Raw genomic sequence first — 23,697 nt, forward strand, 5'->3', positions numbered from 1 at the left:
AGATGCATTGATGTCCGGTTTTCATCCGTCAACAGAAGGCCCCTTTCGCACATGTGGACCATTCTTTTCATCAGTTCAGTCGCTTTTTAAAAAAACAAAAACTAATGAAGTTTACATCAGTTTCTCATCAGTTGCTCATCAATGTTTACATCAGTTTTTTCACAACCAATGCAAAAACAGACTGTTTGTCCTTTTACATCCATTTTTCATCTGTTCCGATTTTTAACAGAACAGAACAAAAATAGGGCTTTGATTGGTTTCAAAAAACAAATGTTGACGGATGCGGATGTAAATGGATGATCATCCGTTTTTCATCTGTCAATGGACTGATGAAAAACGGACAAACGGTCCATATGTGTGAAAGGGGCCTATGGGAGGGTTATCATGACTTATGTGGGGTACTGTTTAGTTATTCTAAATTCACCTGCCTCTAAACAGTCTATAAGCTTTTTACCAAAAAATATTGTAGATAATATGTTCCTCATTGGATCGGTGCTCAGATCCTCCTACCACCCCATTAAATGCTGGAGCTGTGCTGACAGATAGTATAAAAATGGGTTGGGAACAGCTAGCCCACCATTCTCCTTAGTTTCCTGCAAAGCTTTCCGTTGAGATGCTGGTCACTGTGCTGGGAGCACACAGAGCGCACGCTCTCAGGGGAGCTCTGTTGGTGCTATTGCATGCAAATATGTGGCCCCTCTGTGCCAAGGCCCGGCTGCCGAGAGGCTGCATATTTGCGTGCGCTCGGTGCCAACAGGTTGAGAAAGGACATAGGAAGCCACACCGGGCATTATGTACAGCAGTGTTAATTTTGTTGACTAAAATGTTTTCGTCTACTAAATTAACACAATTTTAGTCGACTAAAATACGACTAAAACTAAAACAATTCATATGACTAAAATACGACTAAAACTAAAATGGCATTTTAGTCATAAGACTAAATTCAACTAAAACTAAAATGGCATTTTAGTCACAAGTCTATAACTAAAACTAAATTAAAAATTGACATCATCAAAATTAACACTCCTCTGCTGGCCATTTCTAAATTGGCAATGCAATTCCATCCAGAGCCTGAAATAATAGCACATTAAAGTTTAAACATGTATTGGACCACCGCATAAGCATAAGTAAGGGGCATCTACTAAGCTGCTGAAAATTAAAAAATTAAGAAAAATGCTTTTCTTATATTTTTCCCTAATATTTATTGTTAGCAATATATTCAGGTAATACAGTGCCTTGCGAAAGTATTCGGCCCCCTTGAACTTTGCGACCTTTTGCCATATTTCAGGCTTCAAACCTAAAGATATAAAACTGTAATTTTTTGTGAAGAATCAACAACAAGTGGGACACAATCATGAAGTGGAACGAAATTTATTGGATATTTCAAACTTTAACAAATAAAAAACTGAAAAATTGGGTGTGCAAAATTATTCAGCCCATTTACTTTCAGTGCAGCAAACTCTCTCCAGAAGTTCAGTGAGGATCTCTGAATGATCCAATGTTGACCTAAATGACTAATGATGATAAATAGAATCCACCTGTGTGTAATCAAGTCTCCGTATAAATGCACCTGCACTGTGATAGTCTCAGAGGTCCGTTTAAAGCGCAGAGAGCATCATGATGAACAAGGAACACACCAGGCAGGTCCGAGATACTGTTGTGGAGAAGTTTAAAGCCGGATTTGGATACAAAAAGATTTCCCAAGCTTTAAACATCCCAAGGAGCACTGTGCAAGCGATAATATTGAAATGGAAGGAGTATCAAACCACTGCAAATCTACGAAGACCTGGCCGTCCCTCTAAACTTTTAGCTCATACAAGGAGAAGACTGATCAGAAATGCAGCCAAGCGGCCCATGATCACTCTGGATGAACTGCAGAGATCTACAGCTGAGGTGGGAGACTCTGTCCATAGGACAACAATCGGTTGTATACTGCACAAATCTGGCCTTTATGGAAGAGTGGCAAGAAGAAAGCCATTTCTTAAAGATATCCATAAAAAGTGTCGTTTAAAGTTTGCCACAAGCCACCTGGGAGACACACCAAACGTGGAAGAAGGTGTTCTGGTCAGATGAAACCAAAATCGAACTTTTTGGCAACAATGCAAAATGTTATGTTTGGCGAAAAAGCAACACAGCTCATCACCCTGAACACACCATCCCCACTGTCAAACATGGTGGTGGCAGCATCATGGTTTGGGCCTGCTTTTCTTCAGCAGGGACAGGGAAGATGGTTAAAATTGATGGGAAGATGGATGGAGCCAAATACAGGACCATTCTGGAAGAAAACCTGATGGAGTCTGCAAAAGACCTGAGACTGGGACGGAGATTTGTCTTCCAACAAGACTATGATCCAAAACATAAAGCAAAATCTACAATGGAATGGTTCACAAATAAACATATCCAGGTGTTCGAATGGCCAAGTCAAAGTCCAGATCTGAATCCAATTGAGAATCTGTGGAAAGAACTGAAAACTGCTGTTCACAAACGCTCTCCATCCAACCTCACTGAGCTCGAGCTGTTTTGCAAGGAGGAATGGGCAAACATTTCAGTCTCTCGATGTGCAAAACTGATAGAGACATACCCCAAGCGACTTACAGCTGTAATCACAGCAAAAGGTGGCGCTACAAAGTATTAACCACTTGCCGACCGCCGCCAGACTATATACGGTGGCGGTCAGCCCCTCCCAGGCAAAGTGACGTACCGGTACGTCACTAGCCTGCGGCGGACCCGATGACTCGCGATCGTCGGGTAGAGAGGGAGAAAGGCAGGCGGCTAGTGTAAACAAAGCCGCCTGTCACTCTCCCCTGTGTAAAAGCACAGATCACTCGGTCCTGCTATGTAGGACCGTTGATCTGTGCTATTACACCACTAGCCACATCCAATGACAGTTAGAAACACGCCTCTAGGGACACACTTAACCCCTCCCTCTCCAATAAAGTTAACCCCTTCCCTCCCAGTGTCATTTTTACAGTAACAGTGCATATGTATAGCACTGATTACTGTAGTAATGTCACTGGTACCGATCTGTCCACCGCAATGTCGTAGTCCCGCAAAAAAAATCGCAGATCGCCGCCATTACGCGTAAAAAAAAAAATCAACAAAAATGACAAAAATCTTTCCCTTAGTTAGTAAACGCAATAACTTTTGCGCAAACCAATCAAAATACGCTTATTGTGATTTTTTTTACCAAACATATGTAGCAGAAAACAAATTGGCCAAAAATTAAAAAAAATTTAGATTTTTACATTTTTTTTTGGGGGGGGGAGGAATTTCATATAAAAAAATTTGAAAATAATTGTTATTTTTGCAAAATTGTCACTCTTTTTTTGTTTATAGCGCATGATCAAAAAATTTCACAGGTGATCAAATACCACCAAAAGAAAGCTCTGTTTGTGGGAAAAAAGGACGTCAAATTTGTTTGTGTACAGCGTCGCACGACCGCGCAATTGTGCGTTAAAGTCACGCAGTGCCGAATCGCAAAATACCCCCTGGTCAGGAAGGGGGTAAAATCTTCCGGGGCTTAAGTGGTTAACTTAAGGGGGCTGAATAATTTTGCACGCCCAGTTTTTCAGTTTTTTTATTTGTTAACAAAGTTTGAGGTAATTGTAGCCGTATTAGTGCACTTGCGACAGAGACAGTATTAAGGACAGTACTCAATTGTCCTTAACAAAGTTTGAAATGTCCAATAAATTTCGTTCCACTTCATGATTGTGTCCCACTTGTTGTTGATTCTTCACAAAAATTTACAGTTTTATATCTTTATGTTTGAAGCCTGAAATGTGGCAAAAGGTCGCAAAGTTCAAGGGGGCCGAATACTTTCGCAAGGCACTGTATGTGCAATGACATTACAGTCAATGGAGTTTACAGTTTTTAGTATTTTAAAGTTGCACTTCGGTTTGTCAAAAAGCAATATTTCTGTTTGTTTATGAAACTTGGTTTTATTTATAAAGATGTTATATATCACAATGGCTAAAAATCTGTGTCTGTAGTGCGTATTCAAACCTTATAATAACATATTATTCGATTTTTACTCCAGGAGTATACAATTCGTTTGGAAATGCTAGAGAAATGTTTAAATAATGCATTACAATTAACCTAAATCTATTCGATTTGTAGTTGACTAAAATGTATGAGATTTTAGTCGACTAAAATGTACTGGAGATTTTAGTCAACTAAAATATGACTAAAACTAAAACAATTCAGATGACTAAAATATGACTAAAACAATTCAGATGACTAAAATATGACTAAAACTAAAATCGCATTTCAGTCAAAATACTAAAATACGACTAAAACTAAAATCGCATTTTAGTCAAAAGACTATAACTAAAACGAAATTGAAATTGGCTGCCAAAATTAACACTGATGTACAATGCATCTAGAAAGTATTCATAGCACTTCACTTTTTCCCCATTTTGCTATGTTACAGCCTTATTCCAAAATGGAATAAATTCAATATTTTCCTCAAAAGTCTACAAACAATACCCCATTATGAAAACATGAAAGACAGTTGTTTGAAATCTTTTCAAATTTATTAAAAATAATAAATGAAAAAAAATCACATGTACAGAAGTATTCACAGCCTTTGCTCAATACTTTGTTGAAGCACCTTTGGCCCCATTTACAGCCTCAAGTCTTTTTTGAGTATGATGCTACAAGCATAGCACACCTATTTTTGGGCAGTTTCTCCCATTCTTCTTTGCAGGACCTCTCAAGCTCCATCAGGTTGGATGGGGAACATTGGTGCACAGCCATTCTCAGATCTCTCCAGAGATAGTTAATCGGGTTCAAGTCTGGGCTCTGGCTGGGCCACTCAAGGACATTCACAGAGTTGTCCCATAGCCACTCCTTTGTTATCTTGTGCTTAGGGTTTTTGTCCTGGTGGAAGATTAACCTTGGCCCCAGTCTTAGGTCCGGAGCGCTCTGGAGCAGGTTTTCATCAAGTATGTCTCTGTACATTGATGCATTTATCTTTCCTTTGATTCTGACTAGTCTCCCAGTTCCTGCCGTTGAAAAACATCCACACAGCATGATGCTGCCACCAACATGCTACACTGTAGGGATGGTATTGGCCAGGTGATGAGCGGTGCATGGTTTCCTCCAAACATGACACTTGCCATTCAGGCCAAAGAGTTCAATCTTTGTTTCATTAGACCAGACAGTTTTGTTTCTCTTGGTCTGAGTCCTTCATATTTTATATATTACAAAACTGAAATATGAGTTTCAGGTGGGAATGTTGCTTTACATTTTTACTTTCTGTCATATTCCTTAGGATAGAAAATATAACTACAGTAACTCTTGGTGTTCACTCAATAACACAAAATGAATCAGAGAAGCAGAAGATGAAAGTTATCAGACTCTTTCCATACAGGACATATAACAGCACAACAAAGCAAAATGATATTCAACTTTTGCAGGTAGGAATTGCACATACAGCAATATTCTGTACCTCTTACGTAAATTGTTTGCTTGTGTGATTGCATAAGCTTTAAAAAATATGCATGGTTTCTCATAGCAGCAGCCTACGGTTGAAGGAAGAATGATGTACCCCTAAAAAATAGTCTCCTCGCCTACAGGCAGAAATATAATCTGATATTGGTATTTTAGCAGGGGTGCTTAAAAACACATTGATAATTTACACTGATATAGTAAACCTTTGAGTAAGCACACATTTTTTGGGATCAGTTTGCATATACATTGCTCCATAAGTTTCAATTAAAATTTCAAATACCACTACAGCCCAAATTTATCAAAGATGCTTGACAAACTGATAGTTGATACAAACCATAAAGACCCTTAAAAAAAAGAGTTATCTATGGAAGCTTTGTGAGCAAATGGAGGCAGAGGACAAGGGACAAGACACCAGGCTTTTGCCTACTTGCAGCCAAGGCCGACGCTACCTGTAAGAAGACCTAGGCAGCCACCTAGGGCACAACTTAGCAGGGGGCGCCAGCATCCTGCACCCGGAATCAGTAATGGACCGCCGGCCAGTGGGGCACTCCGCATGCTGTGCGCCGCCTTAGCTCTGCAGCAAGCCACGCTATGTGAGGGCTCCAGCGTCGCTGAAATCCCCATAGGAAAGCATTGAATAATGTTTTCCTATGGGGAGGTCTAATGCGCGTGCGCTGCCATTGCCGCAAATGCGCATTAGGTCTTCCCTGCCACGTCAGCCAGTGAGGGAGACCTAATGCACATGCGCGGCAAAGGAGAGTAGGCGGAGCATGACCCAGCACTGAGGTAAGTCACTGAAGGGGTTTTAACCCCTTGATCAACTTGGGATGGGGGGAGGGAGGGAGGGAGAGAGAGGGGCACTACAGGGTCCTGCAGTGCCAGGAAAACGAATATGTTTTCCAGGGGGAAGCAATTTTAATTTTGCCTAGGGCAGCAAAAATCCTTGCACCGGCCCTGCTTGCAGCTTTCCTTTTTACCATGCCTTGCACCTCAGCTTGGAGGTGGTCATCTTTGTAGGGTCAGCAATGTGCTACCTCACATAAGATCCTCCAGCAAGAAGGACAGTAAACAGCACAGCATAGACATCCCAAATCTTATTTCAAATGTCCTGAGACACGCAGTCAGAGGCAGCAGAGCCATAGATATCACACTGCACATATTCATCTATGATTCTCTGGGCACACTCTTTTTACATATCAAGAAGTGCACTGCTAATTTTCAGAAGTTCCAGTCAAAGGGTAAAAATTTCCAGGTGATGCTTAGGCATGATTAACATTTCTTAATGTTCCATATATCATAGCAAATCTTCACCTTTTGAGTTCAAGTCCACTTTTTTGGGTTATTACAATGGCATGCATTGATGAATTAATGGAGAGGAAGAATGTTCCAGGAGTGTCCTGTTCAAAACCCTTGGCAATCAGCATTTTTTCCAGTTCTGGAGGGCAAGGGTTCCAAATGGAAGCATCTTCCTTATCAGTGGCAGGGATGAAAAGTGTACATAGCCAATCAGACAACTCATCTGTATATTCTGATAGTGGCGAGAGGCACACATTGGCTATAATGTTCAAGGAATGTCCTGTTCAAAACCCTTGGCTATCAGCATTGGCTATAAATGGGGATATCCAAAGAAAGTCCCCAATGCCTGTCAGTAGCGCTTCTAAAAAGAGTGCCTTGCACAGGGGCTTGATATAACTTTTCTTTGCACCGTGTTCACTGCTATAAGAGCTATAGTTGCTATATATGCCATGCCCTGACCAGCAATTTGTAGTTTGAAGAGATATAAGAGACAAAAGGCAGCTGGGTGTATATTTGCATTCAGCAGATATACTGCACAAGCGCTAAGTAAACTTTTCTAACTATATGTGTAACAAATGTGTGTTGTATAATTTATGTCCTTCCAGTTATCTAAGAAGGCAACACTTGGGGATGCTGTCAACATTATTCCATTGCCAGAGACATATGAAGACATTCCAGAAGGCACAGTATGTAGGATAGCTGGATGGGGAATAACGGAATCAGGCAACCATTCAGACACACTAAAAGAAGCCAATGTCGCTATACTAGAGAGAGAAAAATGCATTAGAGACTGGAGACACAAATATTTAATTACAGCAGATATGATTTGCACTAATGTGGGTTCTAACAAACAAGACACTTGCAAGGTAAGAGTAACTTCCTTTTTTTATATCCTCTCATACCACTTTCCCCACTAGTGCTAGTGTTTCTTTAGATACTTCTCCTCTGGTGCAATGTGCATGTTTGTCTATCAAATTACTTAACATCCCCATGAATACAGAGGCCCTGTAGAATAAAAAGTTGATAGTTACAATTTATTATGTTGTGATATTTGCACATCTGTTTATCAAATCTATATTGTCATTTTATAATGACACCAAAATTGCCCGCAAAATGGCAATAAATGACGGTAATCAAAATTATCAATAGGTGATGCTTTAAATGCCTTTATAGCTCATCAGTTTAGAGGTATCCATAAATGAGTTACCTAGAATTATTTTTTTTCATTCCGATATTCATGGTAATACCCAATATGTGTTGTGCAAACATTTACATACAGGTATGCACTAGTGATCGACCGATATCGGTTTTTCATTGCCGAGACCGATACCAATATTTTGGCCAATGCATATAGGTATCGGCTGATTTGCGCCGATAGTTTTGTACATTTAAAACAAAAACATTTTTACATTTTTTTTTCTGGACAGGTACTCTTGTAGAGGGATCTGGGGGTCTAAAAAAAACCAAACCCTTCCTCTGCACTTAAAAGCATTCAAAACCCCAAGTTTGGCTGTTTTGAATGCTGTCATTTTTTTTAATCTGGTGCCAGACAGTACCCAGAAGTGATGAGTCTTGAGTGACATCACTTCTGGGTTTTTGCATGGAGACCCAATCAGACCCGAATGCAGCTTTGATCGGGTCTTCGGCGGCCATGCAGGCTGGTTGCCCGGGTCTCCTGGTTGGACGGGAGACCCGGGTGAGCCCCGGAAGGCGGCGGGAGGGCGTCCGCTCTCGCTCCTTGTAATGACAGCCGAGCGGCTTCTCAGCTGCATCGGTTGTCATTACAAGACGGCCGACCATCAGCTATGGACTCCGGTACCAGGTTGATACCTCTAGCTGCAGGCATCACTCCAGTACAAGAACTTTCCTGAAATATCAGCAATATCGGTCACCTTGGTGGCCAATTCCGATATAGCGAGGAAAGTGCATATCGGTCCTCGATATATAGCCTTTGCCGATAATCGGTCGATCCCAAATATGCAGCGTACATGTGCGTTTGCCATCGTATGTATGTACACTGGGCAATAGGGGGGCTTTTCATTTTGTTTTTGTTAATTTAATATATTTTACATTTTTACCCCTTTTTTAACTTAGTTTTAATAAATTTAGCAGGTAAGATATAGTCTTTATGGAGACGTTGCCCCTGCCCTCTGCTCTAGGACTGTGCTCAAACAGCTGTTTCAGCTGGGATTTTCACAGCAGTAAAATCGAAAAGCTCAAACATTTATTCCTCAATCTCTTCCTGCTTGCCTTCCTGGAATGAGCCCAGAAACCACAGAACAGGGGCAGGGCTGCCCTATAACCACCCAGAATACATTTACAGAAAATGCAGAAGCCGGCTGAACAAGACTGAAACCGCATACCTCCGTACATACTAAACACAAAACCAAATCAGTCATGCCTGGTTCTATTTACATCAAACTTGTCAGAGAAACAAAATTTAAAGATAAGAGGTCAAACGTTAAGGTTTACCGCATACGATAACACAGTCCCGTGACTCATTTGCCTAAATTATTCATGCTGTAAACTAACAAAAAAAATAACGATTATGCGGTATTTACAGCAAAATGCAAAATATGCTCTTAATTCCAATTCACAGATGAAACAGAGAGAAAAAAAACATGCAATATTTACCACCAGGTAAATTGTCTAGATATCTCAAATTCGGGGGATTTGGTCGCCTCCAGCTCCCAGATCCACCTTGCCTCACGCTGTAAGACTATGCAGGGACCACTTCAACTACCCATATTCTCAAACAGCTTGGATCCTTATTGTGTTGTAGACATACATGAAATACAGACAATCCATGTTTCTCTGGATTATGAAGTAATGTGAATTTTGGAATATGTACAGCATGTCCTTACCACTTATACCTTATCGATTATTCACGACTATTCATGTAGTAGTCACTGGTTCCCCCAAAAGTGTCAAAAAATGTCAGTTAGGGGTCCGATCTGTCCGCCGCAATGTCACACAAACCAATCAAAATACGCTTATTGCGATTTATTTTACCAAAAATATGTAGCAGAATGAAAAATTTTGATTTTACATTTTTTTTTTGGAATGTTATATAGCAGAATGTGAAAAATATATATATATATTTTTTTTTTTTTCAAAATTGTCGCTCCTTTATTGTTTATAGCACAAAAAATAAAAATCGTACAGGTGATCAAATACTACCAAAATAAAGCTCTATTTGTGGGGGGAAAAAGGAAATCAATGTTATTTCTGTACAGTGTTTCACGACTGTGCAATTTTCCGTTAAAGTAATGTAGTGCCGAATCGCAAAAATTGGCCTGGTCATTAAGGCGGGCAAATCCTTCCGGTCCAGAACTGGTTAAGGGATAGCATGAAATAAGGGAACTATAAGATGATGAATTTAGAGTTCTGGCATGTCCTCCTATTTTGACTATTTAGTGGGACATAAGGAAAGAAGAACCCACTGGATATTGCACAGGTGGAAGCCATGACAGAGCTCCAAGCTAGAATGAAGTTGAGACCTATGGATTTATAATCTGTATATCATTTGATCTATGCAAACATGAAATACACAACTCTGTTAGATTAAAGACAGTTTAACCTTTTCACTAGATGCTAGGGTAAATATCATAGCCAGTTTTAGGTAATGGCAGCTATTATCTGAAGGGACCAGTCAAAGTAAAAAAGGGCTACATAGATTTATGCTATCCAATGACAGCATTGCATATGTTAGGAAAGAAAGCCTGAGCTAAACTACAATCCAAAAACTCAGACAGTCAATCTATCTATCAACATGTGTATCTATTTATCTATCCACTAATCACAAGACATTTTTGCGCAGTCTGATAACTTCCTTATCTCTGTGCAGTGTGACAATGTTGAACAGACAAATTTAAACACATATAAAGGCAGCTTCTAAAGAAATCATATGCCTAGAGAAATAATACCCCTATTGTGGAGTTCTTGCTTGCCACCGAGGACAGAGAGAAGGCAGAAGTGCTAAATAATTTCTTCTCTTCAGTCTTCACAAAATAATTGGGGGGGCTACACTAACCCAGCTTGTAATGCTAAATTAAATAATACACCTCAGGAAGTACCCCTATGGTTAACAAAAGATAGACTTAGAACTAAACTAGAGAAACTCAACATAAATAAATTACCGGGACCAGATGGCTTGCACCTGAGGGTTCTTAAAGAACTCAGCCAGGTGATAGCCAGGCCGTTATTCTTGATCTTTACAGATAGTCTACACACGGGTATGGTGCCAGCTGATTGGAGAAAAGCCAACGTGGCACCAATATTTAAAAAAGTGCCGAGATATATCCCGGGTAACTATAGGCCGGTCAGCCTAACATCAGTAGTCTGCAAGATTTTGGAGGGGATGTTAAGGGACTATATACAAGACTTTTGTAATGAAAATGATATTATTAATAGTAACCAGCATGGATTCATGAAAAATCGTTCTTGCCAGACCAAACTATTAACCTTCTACGATGAAGTGAGTTGCCATCTATACAAAGGAAAGCCTGTGGATGTGGTGTATCTGGACTTTGCAAAGGCATTTGACACCGTTCCCCCACAAACGCTTAATGTAGAAACTAAGGTACATAGGTATGGACCATAGGGTGAGTACCTGCATAGAGAATTGAGTCCAGAGGGTGGTGATAAATGGGGAGTACTCAGATTGGGCGGGTGTGGAAAGTGGGGTCTCCCAAGGTTCTGTCCTGGGACCAATCCTGTTCAATTTATTCATAAATGATCTAGAGGAGGGGATATCCAGCGCAATCTCGGTATTTGCGAATTATGCTAAACTAAGCAGGGCAATAACCTCTATGCAGGATGTGGAAACCTTACAAGCAGACCTGAACAAAATAATGGGGTAGCCAACTACATGGAAGATGAGGTTTAATGGTAAAAAATGTAAGGTAATGCACTTGGGCGTCAGAAACACGAACACAAGCTACTTGCTAGGGGGGTAACCTCTGGGTGAATCTAGGATGGAAAAGGACCTGGGGGTCCTAGTGGACAACAGGCTTGGCAGTGGCATGCAATGCCAGGCCGCTGCAAGCAAAGCCAACAGAATACTGGCATGTATAAAAAAGGGGATTCACTCCAGAAATAAATCGATTATTCTCCCACTTTACAAGACTCCCACTTTACAAGTCCGACAATATCTGCGGTATGCTGTCCAGTTTTGGGCACCGGTACTCAGAAAGGATGGCTGGAACTGGAGAGAGTCCAGAGAAAGGCAACAAAAATAATTAATGGAATGGAGAACATCAGCTATGAGGAAAGACTACAAGCATTGAACTTATTCTCTCTGAAGAAGAGACACTTGAGAGGGGATATATCAATGTATAAATACTGTACTGGTGACCCTAGCATAATGAACAAATTTTTTAGAGAAAGGGAATACAATAAGACGCAGGGCCACTCACTAAAACTAGAAGAAAAACGGTTTAACCTTAAACTACGTAAGGGTTTCTTTACTGTCAGAGCAATAAGGATGTGGAATTCTCTTCCACAAGCAATGGTATCAGCAGGGAGCATCAATATTTTCAAAAAACTATTAGATGGGCACCATAAAGACCACAACATAAAGGGGTATACAGAGTACAGTTAACAGCAAACACACACACACATATCAGTCAGGTCCATAAATATTGGGACACTGGATGCCTTTGCTGTAATATCATTGGCTGGGCTTCCATTATGCCCCCAAGTACCTTTAGGAGGGATGGGCCACCTCCAGGCTCACCTGCCCCCTATCTATCCATTAGCTTGCATGTGCTTCCACTGTGAAGACTCTCATAAATTTACTAGAGTTAGCACTGAAGGTAATACAGGGTGCCATGGAGTGGCCCTGCAGCTTACACATGTGTTTGCAAATGTGTGCTAACTAAACCCCTGTTTTGACGCAAACTGTTAGACAGGTTAATTTGGTTGGTAAGAAAACTGGTTAGCAAATTGAACTGGGAATTTTTATTTTTGTTTGTCTCATGTGCTTTGCCCTTCCATGTGTTCTTTGCTATGAAGGCCAGTTATAGGTGGGGGCAGAGGCCATCTTCTTTGTAGGAATTACAACAGTTTGTATATGTGCCTCCCACTTTTTAAGGGACCAAAAGTAATGGGAAAATTGGCTGCTCAGCTGTTCTATGGCCTGGTGTGTGTTATTCCCTCATTATCCCATTTACAAGGAGCAGATAAAAGGTCCAGTGTTAATTTCAAGTGTGCTATTTGCATTTGGTATCTGTTGCTGTCAACTCTCAATATGAGATCCAAAGAGCTGTCACTATCAGTGAAGCAAGCCATCATTAGGCTGAAAAAAACAAAACAAACCCATCAGAGAGATAGCAAAAACATTAGGTGTGGCCAAATCAACTGTTTGGAACATCCTTAAAAAGAAAGAACGCATTGGTGAGCTCAGCAACACCAAAAGCCCCCGAAAAGACCACGGAAAACAACTGTGGTGGATGACCGAAGAATTCTTCCCCTGGGGAAAGAAAACACCCTTCACAACAGTTGGCCAGATCAAGAACACTCTCCAGGAGGTTGATGTATGTGTGTCAAAGTCAACAATCAAGAGAAGACTTCACCAGAGTGAGTACAGAGGGTTCACCACAAGATGTAAACCATTGCTGAGCCTCAAAAACAGTAAGGCCAGATTAGAGTTTGCCAAACAACGTCTAAAAAACCCTTCACAGTTCTGGAACAATATCCTATGGACAGATGAGACCAATATCAACTTGTACCAGAGTTAAGAGAAGAGAAGAGTATGGAGAAGGAAAGGAACTGCTCATGATCCAAAGCATACCACCTCATTAGTGAAGCATGGTGGTGGTAGTGTCATGGCATGGGCATGTATGGTTGCCAATGGAACTGGTTCTCTTGTATTTATTGATGATGTGACTGCTGACAAAAGCAGCAGGATGAATTCTGAAGTGTTTCGGGCAATATTATCTGCTCATATTCAGCCAAATGCTCCAGAACTCATTGGACGGCGCTTCACAGTGCAGATGGACAATGACCCGAAGCATACTGCGAAAGCAACCAAAGGTAAGGGAAAGAAGTGGAATGTTATGCAATGGCCAAGTCAATCACCTGACCTGAATCCGATTGAGCATGCATTTCACTTGGTGAAGACAAAAATGAAGGGAAAATGCCCGAAGAACAAGCAGGAACTGAAGACCGTTGCAGTAGAGGCCTGGCAGAGCATCACCAGGAATGAAACCCAGCGTCTGGTGATGTCTATGCGTTCCAGACTTCAGGCTGTAATTGACTGCAAAGGATTTGCAACCAAGTATTCAAAAGTGAAAGTTTGATTTATGATTGTTAATCTGTCCCCTTACTTTTGGTCCCTTAAAAAGTGGGAGGCACATATACAAACTGTTGTAATTCCTACACGGTTCATCTGATTTGGATGTAAATACCCTCAAATTAAAGCTGAAAGTCTGTTAAAGCACATATTGTTTGTTTCATTTCAAATCTATTGTGGTGGTGTATAGAGCCAAAAAAGATTAGAGTTGTGTCGATGTCCCAGTATTTATGGGCCTGACTGTAGGTTTAACTGGATGGACTGATGTCTTTTTTCAACCTCACTAACTATGTAATACCTTGCACTGTCTACTTTCCAAAAAAGGGGTCATTTGGGGGGTATTTGTACTGTCTTGGCATTTTAGGGCCTCAAGAAATGTACATCAGGAATGATCAATTTTCAGATATATACTATAGCTTGTGGGCTCCATAACTTTCCTATAGACTGAATAAAATACAAGGATTTGGGTTATTTTGACCAAAGCAATGTAGCAGAATACATTTTGTGTGACCGCCAGGCAACTAACATTTCCAAATAGGGGTAAGCAATGGAAACTTTCTAATTTATTTCAGCACAGGTTTCCCTTCATTTTTTTTGTGATTGGGGGGACATATTTATGAAGCAACAGTGAATAAAAGGCATTTTACCTCCCTGGACTTTACTTTAAAGCATTTGTAACCCTAAAAAAAAAATATATATATATATATATATATATATATATATATATATATATATATATATATATATCCTGTTCCTTGGATCCTGTTCCATGTTAACCACTTAAGGACCAGGCATATATCTGACACTTGTTGTTTACAAGTTAAAAATCAGTATTTTTTGCTAGAAAATTATTTAGAACCCCCAAACCTTTTTTTTTTTTTTTTTTTTTTTTTTAGCAGAGACCCTAGAGAATAAAATGGAGATTGTGTCAATACTTTATTTCACACCATATTTGAGTAGCGTTCTTAGAAATGCATTTTTTTTTAAATACACTTTTTTGATTTAAAAATAAGAAAACAGTAAAGTTAGCCCATTTTTTTCTATAATGTGAAAGATAATGTTACAACAAGTAAATAGATACCCAACATGTCATGCATCAAAATTGCGCATACTCATGGAATGGCGACAAACATTGGTACTTAAAAATCTCCAAAGGATTCTACAGGTTACCACCAATTTAAAGTTACAGAGGAGTTCTAGGATGAGAATTATTGCTCTTGCTTGAATGATTACGGCAATACCTCACATGTGTGGCTTGAACACTGTTTACATACGTGGGCGCAACTTGCGTATGCGTTCGCTTCTGAGCACAAGCTCGGAGAGACAGGGCGCTTTAAAAAAAAAAATTTCTTATTTTACCTTTAATTTTTTTTTCTTATTTTACCTTTATTTATTTTATTTATTTTTTGACACTGTCTCTTTAAAAAAAAAAAAAAAACATTTCGGATCACTTTTATTCCTTTTACAAGGAATGTAAACATCACTTGTAATAGAAATAAGCAGGACAGGTCCTCTTTAATGTGAGATCTGAGGTCAAAAAAACATCAGATCTTACATTTACCCTTAAAAGCAGAAAAAAAAATGTGCCCTTTAAGGCAGTTGGGCGGAAGCGTCTTAGGACGTTGCTGCACTCCTCCAAGGCCATAGAGTCGAGTGGGGACCATCTTGCCCTCACTCAACTTCCTGCTTAGGACAACAGATGGGGGGCACCTCTCCCGCCACTCATAAAAGTGATCTTGCTCCTAATTCCCCACTGAGACCACTTTTATGCAAAAGAGGACCGCCCACCGTGTAAGAAAATACGTGTAAGAAAATACCGGGGCTATGGCAGCAATCTGCTGTCATAACACCAGTATTTAACATCACAGTACCAACGTAAAACTGTGGCTGGAGGCCTGGAAGTGGCTAACCAGCACAGAGCTTGTGCTGTGTAATTTGTCTCTTTGCATAATGTAATATACCTGGCTGATCCTGCCTGTTCCCGTGTCCCCCTGTCTCTGCTGACCATGATAATCATGGCTCCTGATCCATGATACAGTGGTCAGCATACGTACCTCTGTCATCATTCTGTCTCCTCTCTGCTCTCTCTCTTCTTCTCCCCCTCCCCCTCCCTCCCTGCCTGTCAGTTCCAATGCCTGTGTGTGAGAGCGATCCCACTCTTTGCCCCCCCCCTTTCTGATCTTCCCTGTCACTTGAAAGTAGCTTGCACCCCCTCTGTTTTATCAGGATCTAAACTACTAGATGTCCATTTTTTTAAACTCTAATCGTAAATGCCTTATCTCACAGCGGTCACATGACCTTCCTGTGCTGGCCGGCTGATGTCAGAGAGTTTTCTCAGCCCCTCCCTCCGCATTCCTTACATGGGGAAGATGGAGCAGAGGAATGTCACTGACAGCATGTCATTGCTATGAGATAAGGTACTTACATGTAGATTTTTTTAAAAACGGACACATAGTGCTGCACGTCTTGGTTAAACAGAGGGGAGGGCAGTGTTTTATCATCCTGACTTTACAACCACTTTAATTATGGGTTTTGAGGCCATTTATCAAACGACAAAGCAAAGACCAACAAAATTATTTTTAAGCAATGTCCATCAGTACATAAAAAAATAAATAAAGTTGATTGAAAAAGCCATGTTATTTACTAATTGAGCCCAAGGGGAGAATCCACACATTCATCGCTCATCACTTCAGTTCCTAATTTGAAATAATGTAGCAATAATACTTATTAATGATATAATATGGAGGAACTTTTGTTCAGGGTTCCATGCATAATAAATGTCTTCACTTGTTTCTGTGGCTAGAAGTCAGAGAGTGCTGAGTCTGGGGCTGCACTCTCTCTTTTAGTTAAATGTGAGCAATATTCCTGAATGCAACTTAGCCCACTAGTATGGGTCCAAAACAGTCTCTCTCCTGTTTAGTGTCTTTATAAAAAGACTATAGCTATTTAAATTATATAATAAAGGAAAAACAGAGGTTAAACAGTGGTAAGTTTAATTATAACACCAACTGCCGGCTTTTATTAATATGACACGTGACAAGGGCCTCATTTTAGAGTTGTTAGGTGTCTATGAACCAGTGAAGATTGCATCTTTTGCTTTAAAAATGCAGATTTGACTGCTACACAAATCATTTTGTCTTTAAATAAGAATAATAAACTAATTTCCCATTCTTATTTACAAGCCACAGTCATTTTACAAACCTGTAAAAAAAAAAAAAAAAAAAAAAAATTTGCTTCCTTAAAATATGGTAAGCTGGTGGTGTTTTGTAACCAGAAATGTAATTTTCTGGCTTGTGTGATTATCTCACATCTTTCCCCAGAACTCAACTTAGCTGAGAAAAATATGAGTTAGCCATTGAGAAACTCCTTCTGAAAATGCTGTCTAGGTTGTATTGCTGAGTTTCTTCAGTGCTTTCTTAATCATTGATCAATCAAGTATGTAGATCAGTTTTCACAGGAATCATTTTATTTTCATCACTATTTCACCCAATTTGATTAATGTGAAGTAACTAAAATGGAGTTTTAATGAAAAAAAAAAAAAAAACACGTTTTATTTAACCTGCTGATACAAATGGCCTTCAGTGAGAAATATTTACATGACAAACCCACTCAACATACCAGTTTTACCTTATTATGTTTTGTTCAAAGTTTATTGTTTAATATTTGATCTTTATTCCACACAGGGCGATTCTGGAAGTCCTTTAATCTGTGATGACGTTTTCCGCGGAGTGAATTCCTTTGGATATGTGCCATGTGGAACCCCAGAGACCTCCAATGTATTAACTCGACTGACCCAGAAATATGTCCTGTGGATTAATAAAATAATTAGGAACAATAAAATTGATAGCTGGGGGAAAGAAAACTAATGCGAAAGTAAACATCTTGCCCATGAATACCAGCCAGATGCTCACATTTTCAATAATTCTAGAACAAAACTGCTGACTCAAGCTAATCAAAATCTGTGTTTTTTTTCTGCTACTTTCCACAGATGAGTCCCCAGGGTTGCCAGCCATTTATAATAACAGGACGTCCATTATTATAAAGCTTAGAAACCATAGTCTGTGAAAGTCAGTAAAAATAGATAAATTAATAAATATATAAATAAATAAATAAATAAAAAATTGGTGGTTCCACGTTGCTAGTACAGACATTTTTACAGACATCTGACAGCTCCCTATAATGCAAAGGTCAGGGGGGATTGTGACCCCGCCCTCTGACTCTGATTGGGTAGCAAAAACATTGATGGTGCTTCAATAAATCAAAACATGAGCAAAGTTGCCCCACTATTTGTGCTCTCCCTCCCTTATGTTAGTGTAAATACTTTTTTCTAGCTTGACCACAAATGTAGGATTTTTTTCTGGTTGATATAAACTGCTATTCCAGTGTGATATATCCTTAGGACTACACACATAATCTGCTGTATTGACAAAATACTCTTGAAGCGCTTACTCCCAAAAGGGCCACTGATGTTTGGGTCCCGCTGTACGTAGTAATAACCAGGGCTTTTCTTTAGCGGGAATGCAATTTTCGGTACCTCAAGCATTGAATGTATGTAATGACGAGGGGTGCTGGATTGTGCTGGAGGGTCTATTTATGCCAGCTGCTGGGGAATCTATTTTTGCTGGAGGGGATATATTTTTGCAGGGGGGGGGGGGTCTGTTGTTGCTAGTAGGGAATCTATTGTTGCTAGGGAGAAAATTATTGTTGAAATTGATCTACTGTTGAGGGAGGGGTCTTCTGTTGCTAACTGCTGGAGGGTCTATTGATGCTGGCTGTTGGGAGTCTATTGTTGCTGGGGGTGTATTGTTGCTGGCTACAGGGGATCTATTTTACTTCCTTTCTTGTTATCATTAACAGGTTTCATTAAAATTACTTAGCACCACAAAATGATACTTGGTTCTGTATTCTCTAAAAGGGGCAATACTGGGAGGTAAGTAGGGGGTGGAACCAAGGAACTGTGCTCAGAGGTGGGTAGGGGACAGAGACAAGAGATGACTCAAAATGGGGAAGAAAAGAAGCCCTATTGATAACCAACCACTAGGCAGTACTGCTCTCTCTCCAACAACTCTCCACATGTTCCTTTGTCCCCAAAGCATAAGCTTTTAAACCCTCCTTTCCCTTCCAGCACTGCCCAGTCTCTGGCACTTGTGGTCCCACGCAGTGCTTTAAGTGGGCCGGTATGCACTGGTACTCAGTACCGCCACTTCCAAATATGGCTCTTGAGCATACCGCCACCTCTCTGTGCGCCTTAGCGTACCAGTACGCTCATTTTGGACATCTGCGCCCTCAATTGCCCCCCATACAGTCATACTGTGGTTGGGAAAATAGAGAGAAGTCAGCACTTCTTCCACTTACTCAAAAGCTGCATGAATTGAGGCTGTGTTCTGTTGTTATGGGCATGGCAAAAGAGAGGCATGCCTCTGCAGAAATCGCACTATTTTATCATGTCTGTTATACTTTAACCTGATGTGTTAAGACATGCTAAGTTTTAGTAATGTCTCTCCTTGCCTCCATGTGACAGTGCCCAGGCCTAGTGATTGGCTGCTAAGGTACCTAGCACTGCATAATTGGAGGAAGGTGACAATGTGTCCATCTTCCCCATACCTTTGGAGGTTTTTTTTTTTACCCAGGACGAGTATGAAAAAGTAATGTTATGTACCACCCCTGCATCTACCCCTACCTATACACAACAATTCATTACACCCTAACTATGTATATATATTCTCAGCAGGTCACCTTTTATCATGCTGTGTGAGATACATGTTGGTAGCCATTGGTGGGCACCTATATGTATACTCAATCTTTCTCATTGTTACACATTAGTTCCTTTTAACAACTCTTTTCTCTTTTTATGTTTTGCCCTAAATATTTGATAGGTTTAAGTCCTGTATTCCATTGCATACTGATTTCTAGGCTAAACCTGCCTGTCTGTGCAAACTTTGAATCTGAATGTATCAGAATATAGGATAACTTCTAAATCACTATGACATGTCTTAGTTTATATTAGCCTTCTGTATTATACCCATGTTACCTATTTAATCTTTAATAAAAGTTACAATAATAAAAAAAAAAGAAAAGAAAAGTAAAGTTATGCCTGGTACACACGAGCGAAATATTGGCCAGTATCGGCCAATTCTACAGAAACTGGCCAACCTTTTTGACATGTGTGTACAGCAGTCTGTCCAACAGAAGATGTTCCAAGAACCGGCTTTTATTGAACGGGCATTGTGGAAAACCAGGGGGCTGTCCCCCTGTCAGAACACAATAGCTCAGTGGGGAGATCGCTGTACTAACATAACTTGTGATAGTACAGCGATCTGCCAGGTTTTTTTTTTTTTTTCATTTTGTTCATTTAGCCCACTGGGTTAAATGAAAAAAACTCCCCATGTGTACGAGGCATTAGACTCTAATCTCCAAAATAGTTTAGGGTCAGTGATGCAGAGAATATTGAAGATATTTAATCAACAGTGATGGGATTAAAAGTTTGCATTAATACTTGTTGCTTTAGCCAATTATTTTACCTCTAAGACACATATTATAGTAGTTATTGCTTTGTAACCTCAATTGATTACATTTTGCAAGTGCCATGAAAAATATATTTCTATATTGTTTGTCTGTAATCCTGTGTTATTGTTTAATTCTGTCTTTACTGTGAATTAAAGGACAGCTAAACTCAAATAACGTTTCATTTTGTTAAAGTGCTACTAACATGTATGTAAATAAAAGTCCCAACGTCTGTTTAGAAAACTTGATGTTTGAATACCTTAAAGTAGAACTACTTTCATACTTTGGATAGGGCAAGGGAGGGTTATAACTCTGTCAAATTTTTCTTCCCCATCTGTGCCCCATTGCAGAGATTTCCCTGCACCTCCTGTCTCATAGCCAAACAAAAGGTGAAAGGAAATCCCTAAAAATTAAGGAAGTTCCTTGGGGGGATCCTTAGGTCACCAGAACTAGTGTCCCAATTGTAAGATTTCTATTACTTTTCTGGGGACACCACAAAATTTGGGATTTTCTATTACTTTCAATGATGGCAGTAAACAGAAAAAATAGAGAGGGCGAATGTCCTTAACAGGGGCTCAGAAAGCTGATGGGTGTTCTAATCCCTCTCCACTCTAACCAAAACTAAAAAAAATTGTTTTGCCCTTTAGTTATGCTTTAAATTAGACCTTCAAATTACATGCTTTCCTTAGTTTTGCATAAAGCAGGGAATGGTTGGACTCTCTGAGTTTTTTTAGCTCTCTGCGTTCCCCCACTGGGACTATGTGTTGCAGCCAGAACATAAACTGAGAAGGAATTTTTCCAGTGTATGGAAGTTTCTATATTTGACAGTTGTCACTATGACAGTTCTAAAATGTTATATTTCCCTTTCACAATGTTCTACTAAAAGAGTATTTCATTTTGTCTGCATTCCTATCATACATTTTGAGTCTAGGTACTAACTCTTCCCTCTAAAGTCAAATCTTAAAAAAATGGCTGGAGTTCCACTTTAACTGTGCTGTATATAATTCTATATTCACTGCCAGAAAATAAAATGAGAATTATATATCTTATGGCCCTTTAAGACTAACTAGCAGAATGCCAGAGCTGGCACGTGTGATATGGCAGTTAGAGTTATCAAACAATCGTGACTGATTGTGATAAGATTGCAAAATTACACTAGAAAGATTATAAAAACGACATTATAAACATGTTTTTTTAAGTCTATTAATTGGTATCTATAATTCAATCCTACCTTCAATCCTTCTGAGGAAAAGTAACATCTACTAGAGCCTGAATTTTACCCTTACCGTCTTATCATTTCAGGCAAAAAAGACAGATTGGTAGCACTGCATGTACAAAGTATAAAAAATTCACTTTTCACGCATTTACAGACACATATTGAAGGAATGAGCAGCAATAAAAGGAATGTTAAAAAGCCACCAAAAAAGCCACAGCTCACTTAAAGTGATTGAAAAGGTCATTTTTTTGTTTGTAAAATACCTAACATGTCTATACCTACCTGCTCTGTGCCATGGAATTGCACAGATCGGCAGCAAACCTCCTCTTTTGGGTCCCCTGCCAGCACGTCTGGTCCCTCAACTCTGTCCAGTGTCCCCATGGGAAGCCCAAGCTTCGCTGCTGTGTCTATTGACTAAGACAGTTGGACACGTCCCGCCCCTCGCTCACTCATCACTGGCTTTGATGAAGGAGCAGAGGGCAGAGCGGACCCGGAAGTGAGGGGAGAGAAGACCTGCTGACGTGCATTACATTGGATCAAATGAGGGTTCAGGTAAGTAAAGGGGGTAGGGAGGGGGTGCTGACACCCAAACATTTTTTACCTTAATGCAAGGTGTGACGAGACCAATCTCGCCACTGGGCGTTGGAGAAGCCTGGTTGCTCGCCTCCTGCAATGTGACTATGGATCCTCTCATCAGCCCATGCTAAACATAAACCCCATGGCAATTTGACTGTGTTTGTGGCATCTGAGCGCTGTTTGGATATGTTGAGCGCTCAGATCCAGGCTATCTGGGGATGGGTTGAATGTGGGGGTTCTGTTCAGTAGACTGGGAGTTATGCATTTTGTGTCTTTTTGTGTTTCTTTAACAATGTGGATAATGGAGTCTTGCCTCTATCCTGGAAGCTAAACCTTCTTCCTGTAAACTGTAAGGCACAGGAAGTGCACTCCTAATATGGTCATCCCAGGAAGTTCTGAGGAGACGGACTGTCTAAGGTGGCTCCCCATTCACCTTTTGTCAGGTGTGCTAATGACCTCACCTGTTGTCTGCTAAGGAGGGTATTGACACTCCGAGTAATGTGTATTGAGGGCTCGTTAGGGAACCATTGTTCTGTGTCTGACTATAGTTTACATTGATTGCCCCCTGGGGCTTCTGTCTCCTTGCATTGGTCAAAGCTATCTGACCAATCCCTGTTGACTCATTTTCAAGTCCTCATTTGCATAGCAGCCCTCCCGGTCAAGCTATCTGACCAACCACTACTGACTCATTTTCGAGCCCTCATTTGCATGTCTGGAGAGGACCTTATGGGGGACTGCAGGTACTGTGAAATTGACCAATGGGAAAGCGGTTGTTGGGGGAAGGATGTTCCAAATTCTGTATAAAAGTGTGCTGTGTTCTTCCAATAAATGTTGTTCCTGTTTTACCCTCAACTCAGAGCTTTGTCTCGTTATTGGGGGAATCTGTTGCAGGGATTGCTATGGTCTTCCATACTCCCTTAGAGAATCACTAAGCTCTTGTAAGAGCTTGTGTAAGAGCTTGTTCTGCTGCACTCTCTGGGGAAAGAGAGGTTCACCCACAGGAACCTGGAGCCTTGTCGTTGGTCCAGGGTGGGTAGGAGATGCCAAGACCCTAAACAAGCTGCGGCGGTTAGTGGAGTCTGAAGTGCTTATGGTGTCTGGTGGAGTGCTTGGAGCCCTCGGGAAGCACTAGGAGCATCTGTCAACAGAGGTACCTGCTCAGGGGTGCCCTGTTCCGTAACACAAGGAATGTACTGTATTAAGGTAAAAAAATGTTTAGGCTTTACAACCACTTTAAGAGAGACCCTGTCACCACCTTGCACATCAGGTAAATATGAAATAGGCAAATGCACTATATTCATAATTTAGTGTGTTTTTATTTCTTAATCACTTCCCTGGTGTGCAGAAGCCAAAGCTTATA

General features: G+C 40.3%; 1 protein-coding gene across 1 annotated transcript in view; it reads left to right on the forward strand.

Annotated features, from left to right (window-relative positions):
* The window catches only part of LOC309543547 (uncharacterized protein), a gene marked incomplete at its 3' end in the record, with an annotated part of 142,719 nt that overhangs the window by 39,269 nt on the left and 79,753 nt on the right, over positions 1–23,697 (forward strand). Inside the window, exons 3-5 of the mRNA XM_082242968.1 lie at positions 5,273–5,417; positions 7,353–7,613; positions 17,725–17,902. Of these exons, the coding sequence (XP_082099094.1) occupies positions 5,273–5,417; positions 7,353–7,613; positions 17,725–17,902 (584 nt within the window). The remainder of the gene's footprint in view (positions 1–5,272; positions 5,418–7,352; positions 7,614–17,724; positions 17,903–23,697) is intronic.

Source organism: Pelophylax lessonae, assembly GCF_965119305.1.
Source record: "Pelophylax lessonae genome assembly, chromosome: 1".
Classification (NCBI taxonomy): domain Eukaryota; kingdom Metazoa; phylum Chordata; class Amphibia; order Anura; family Ranidae; genus Pelophylax; species Pelophylax lessonae.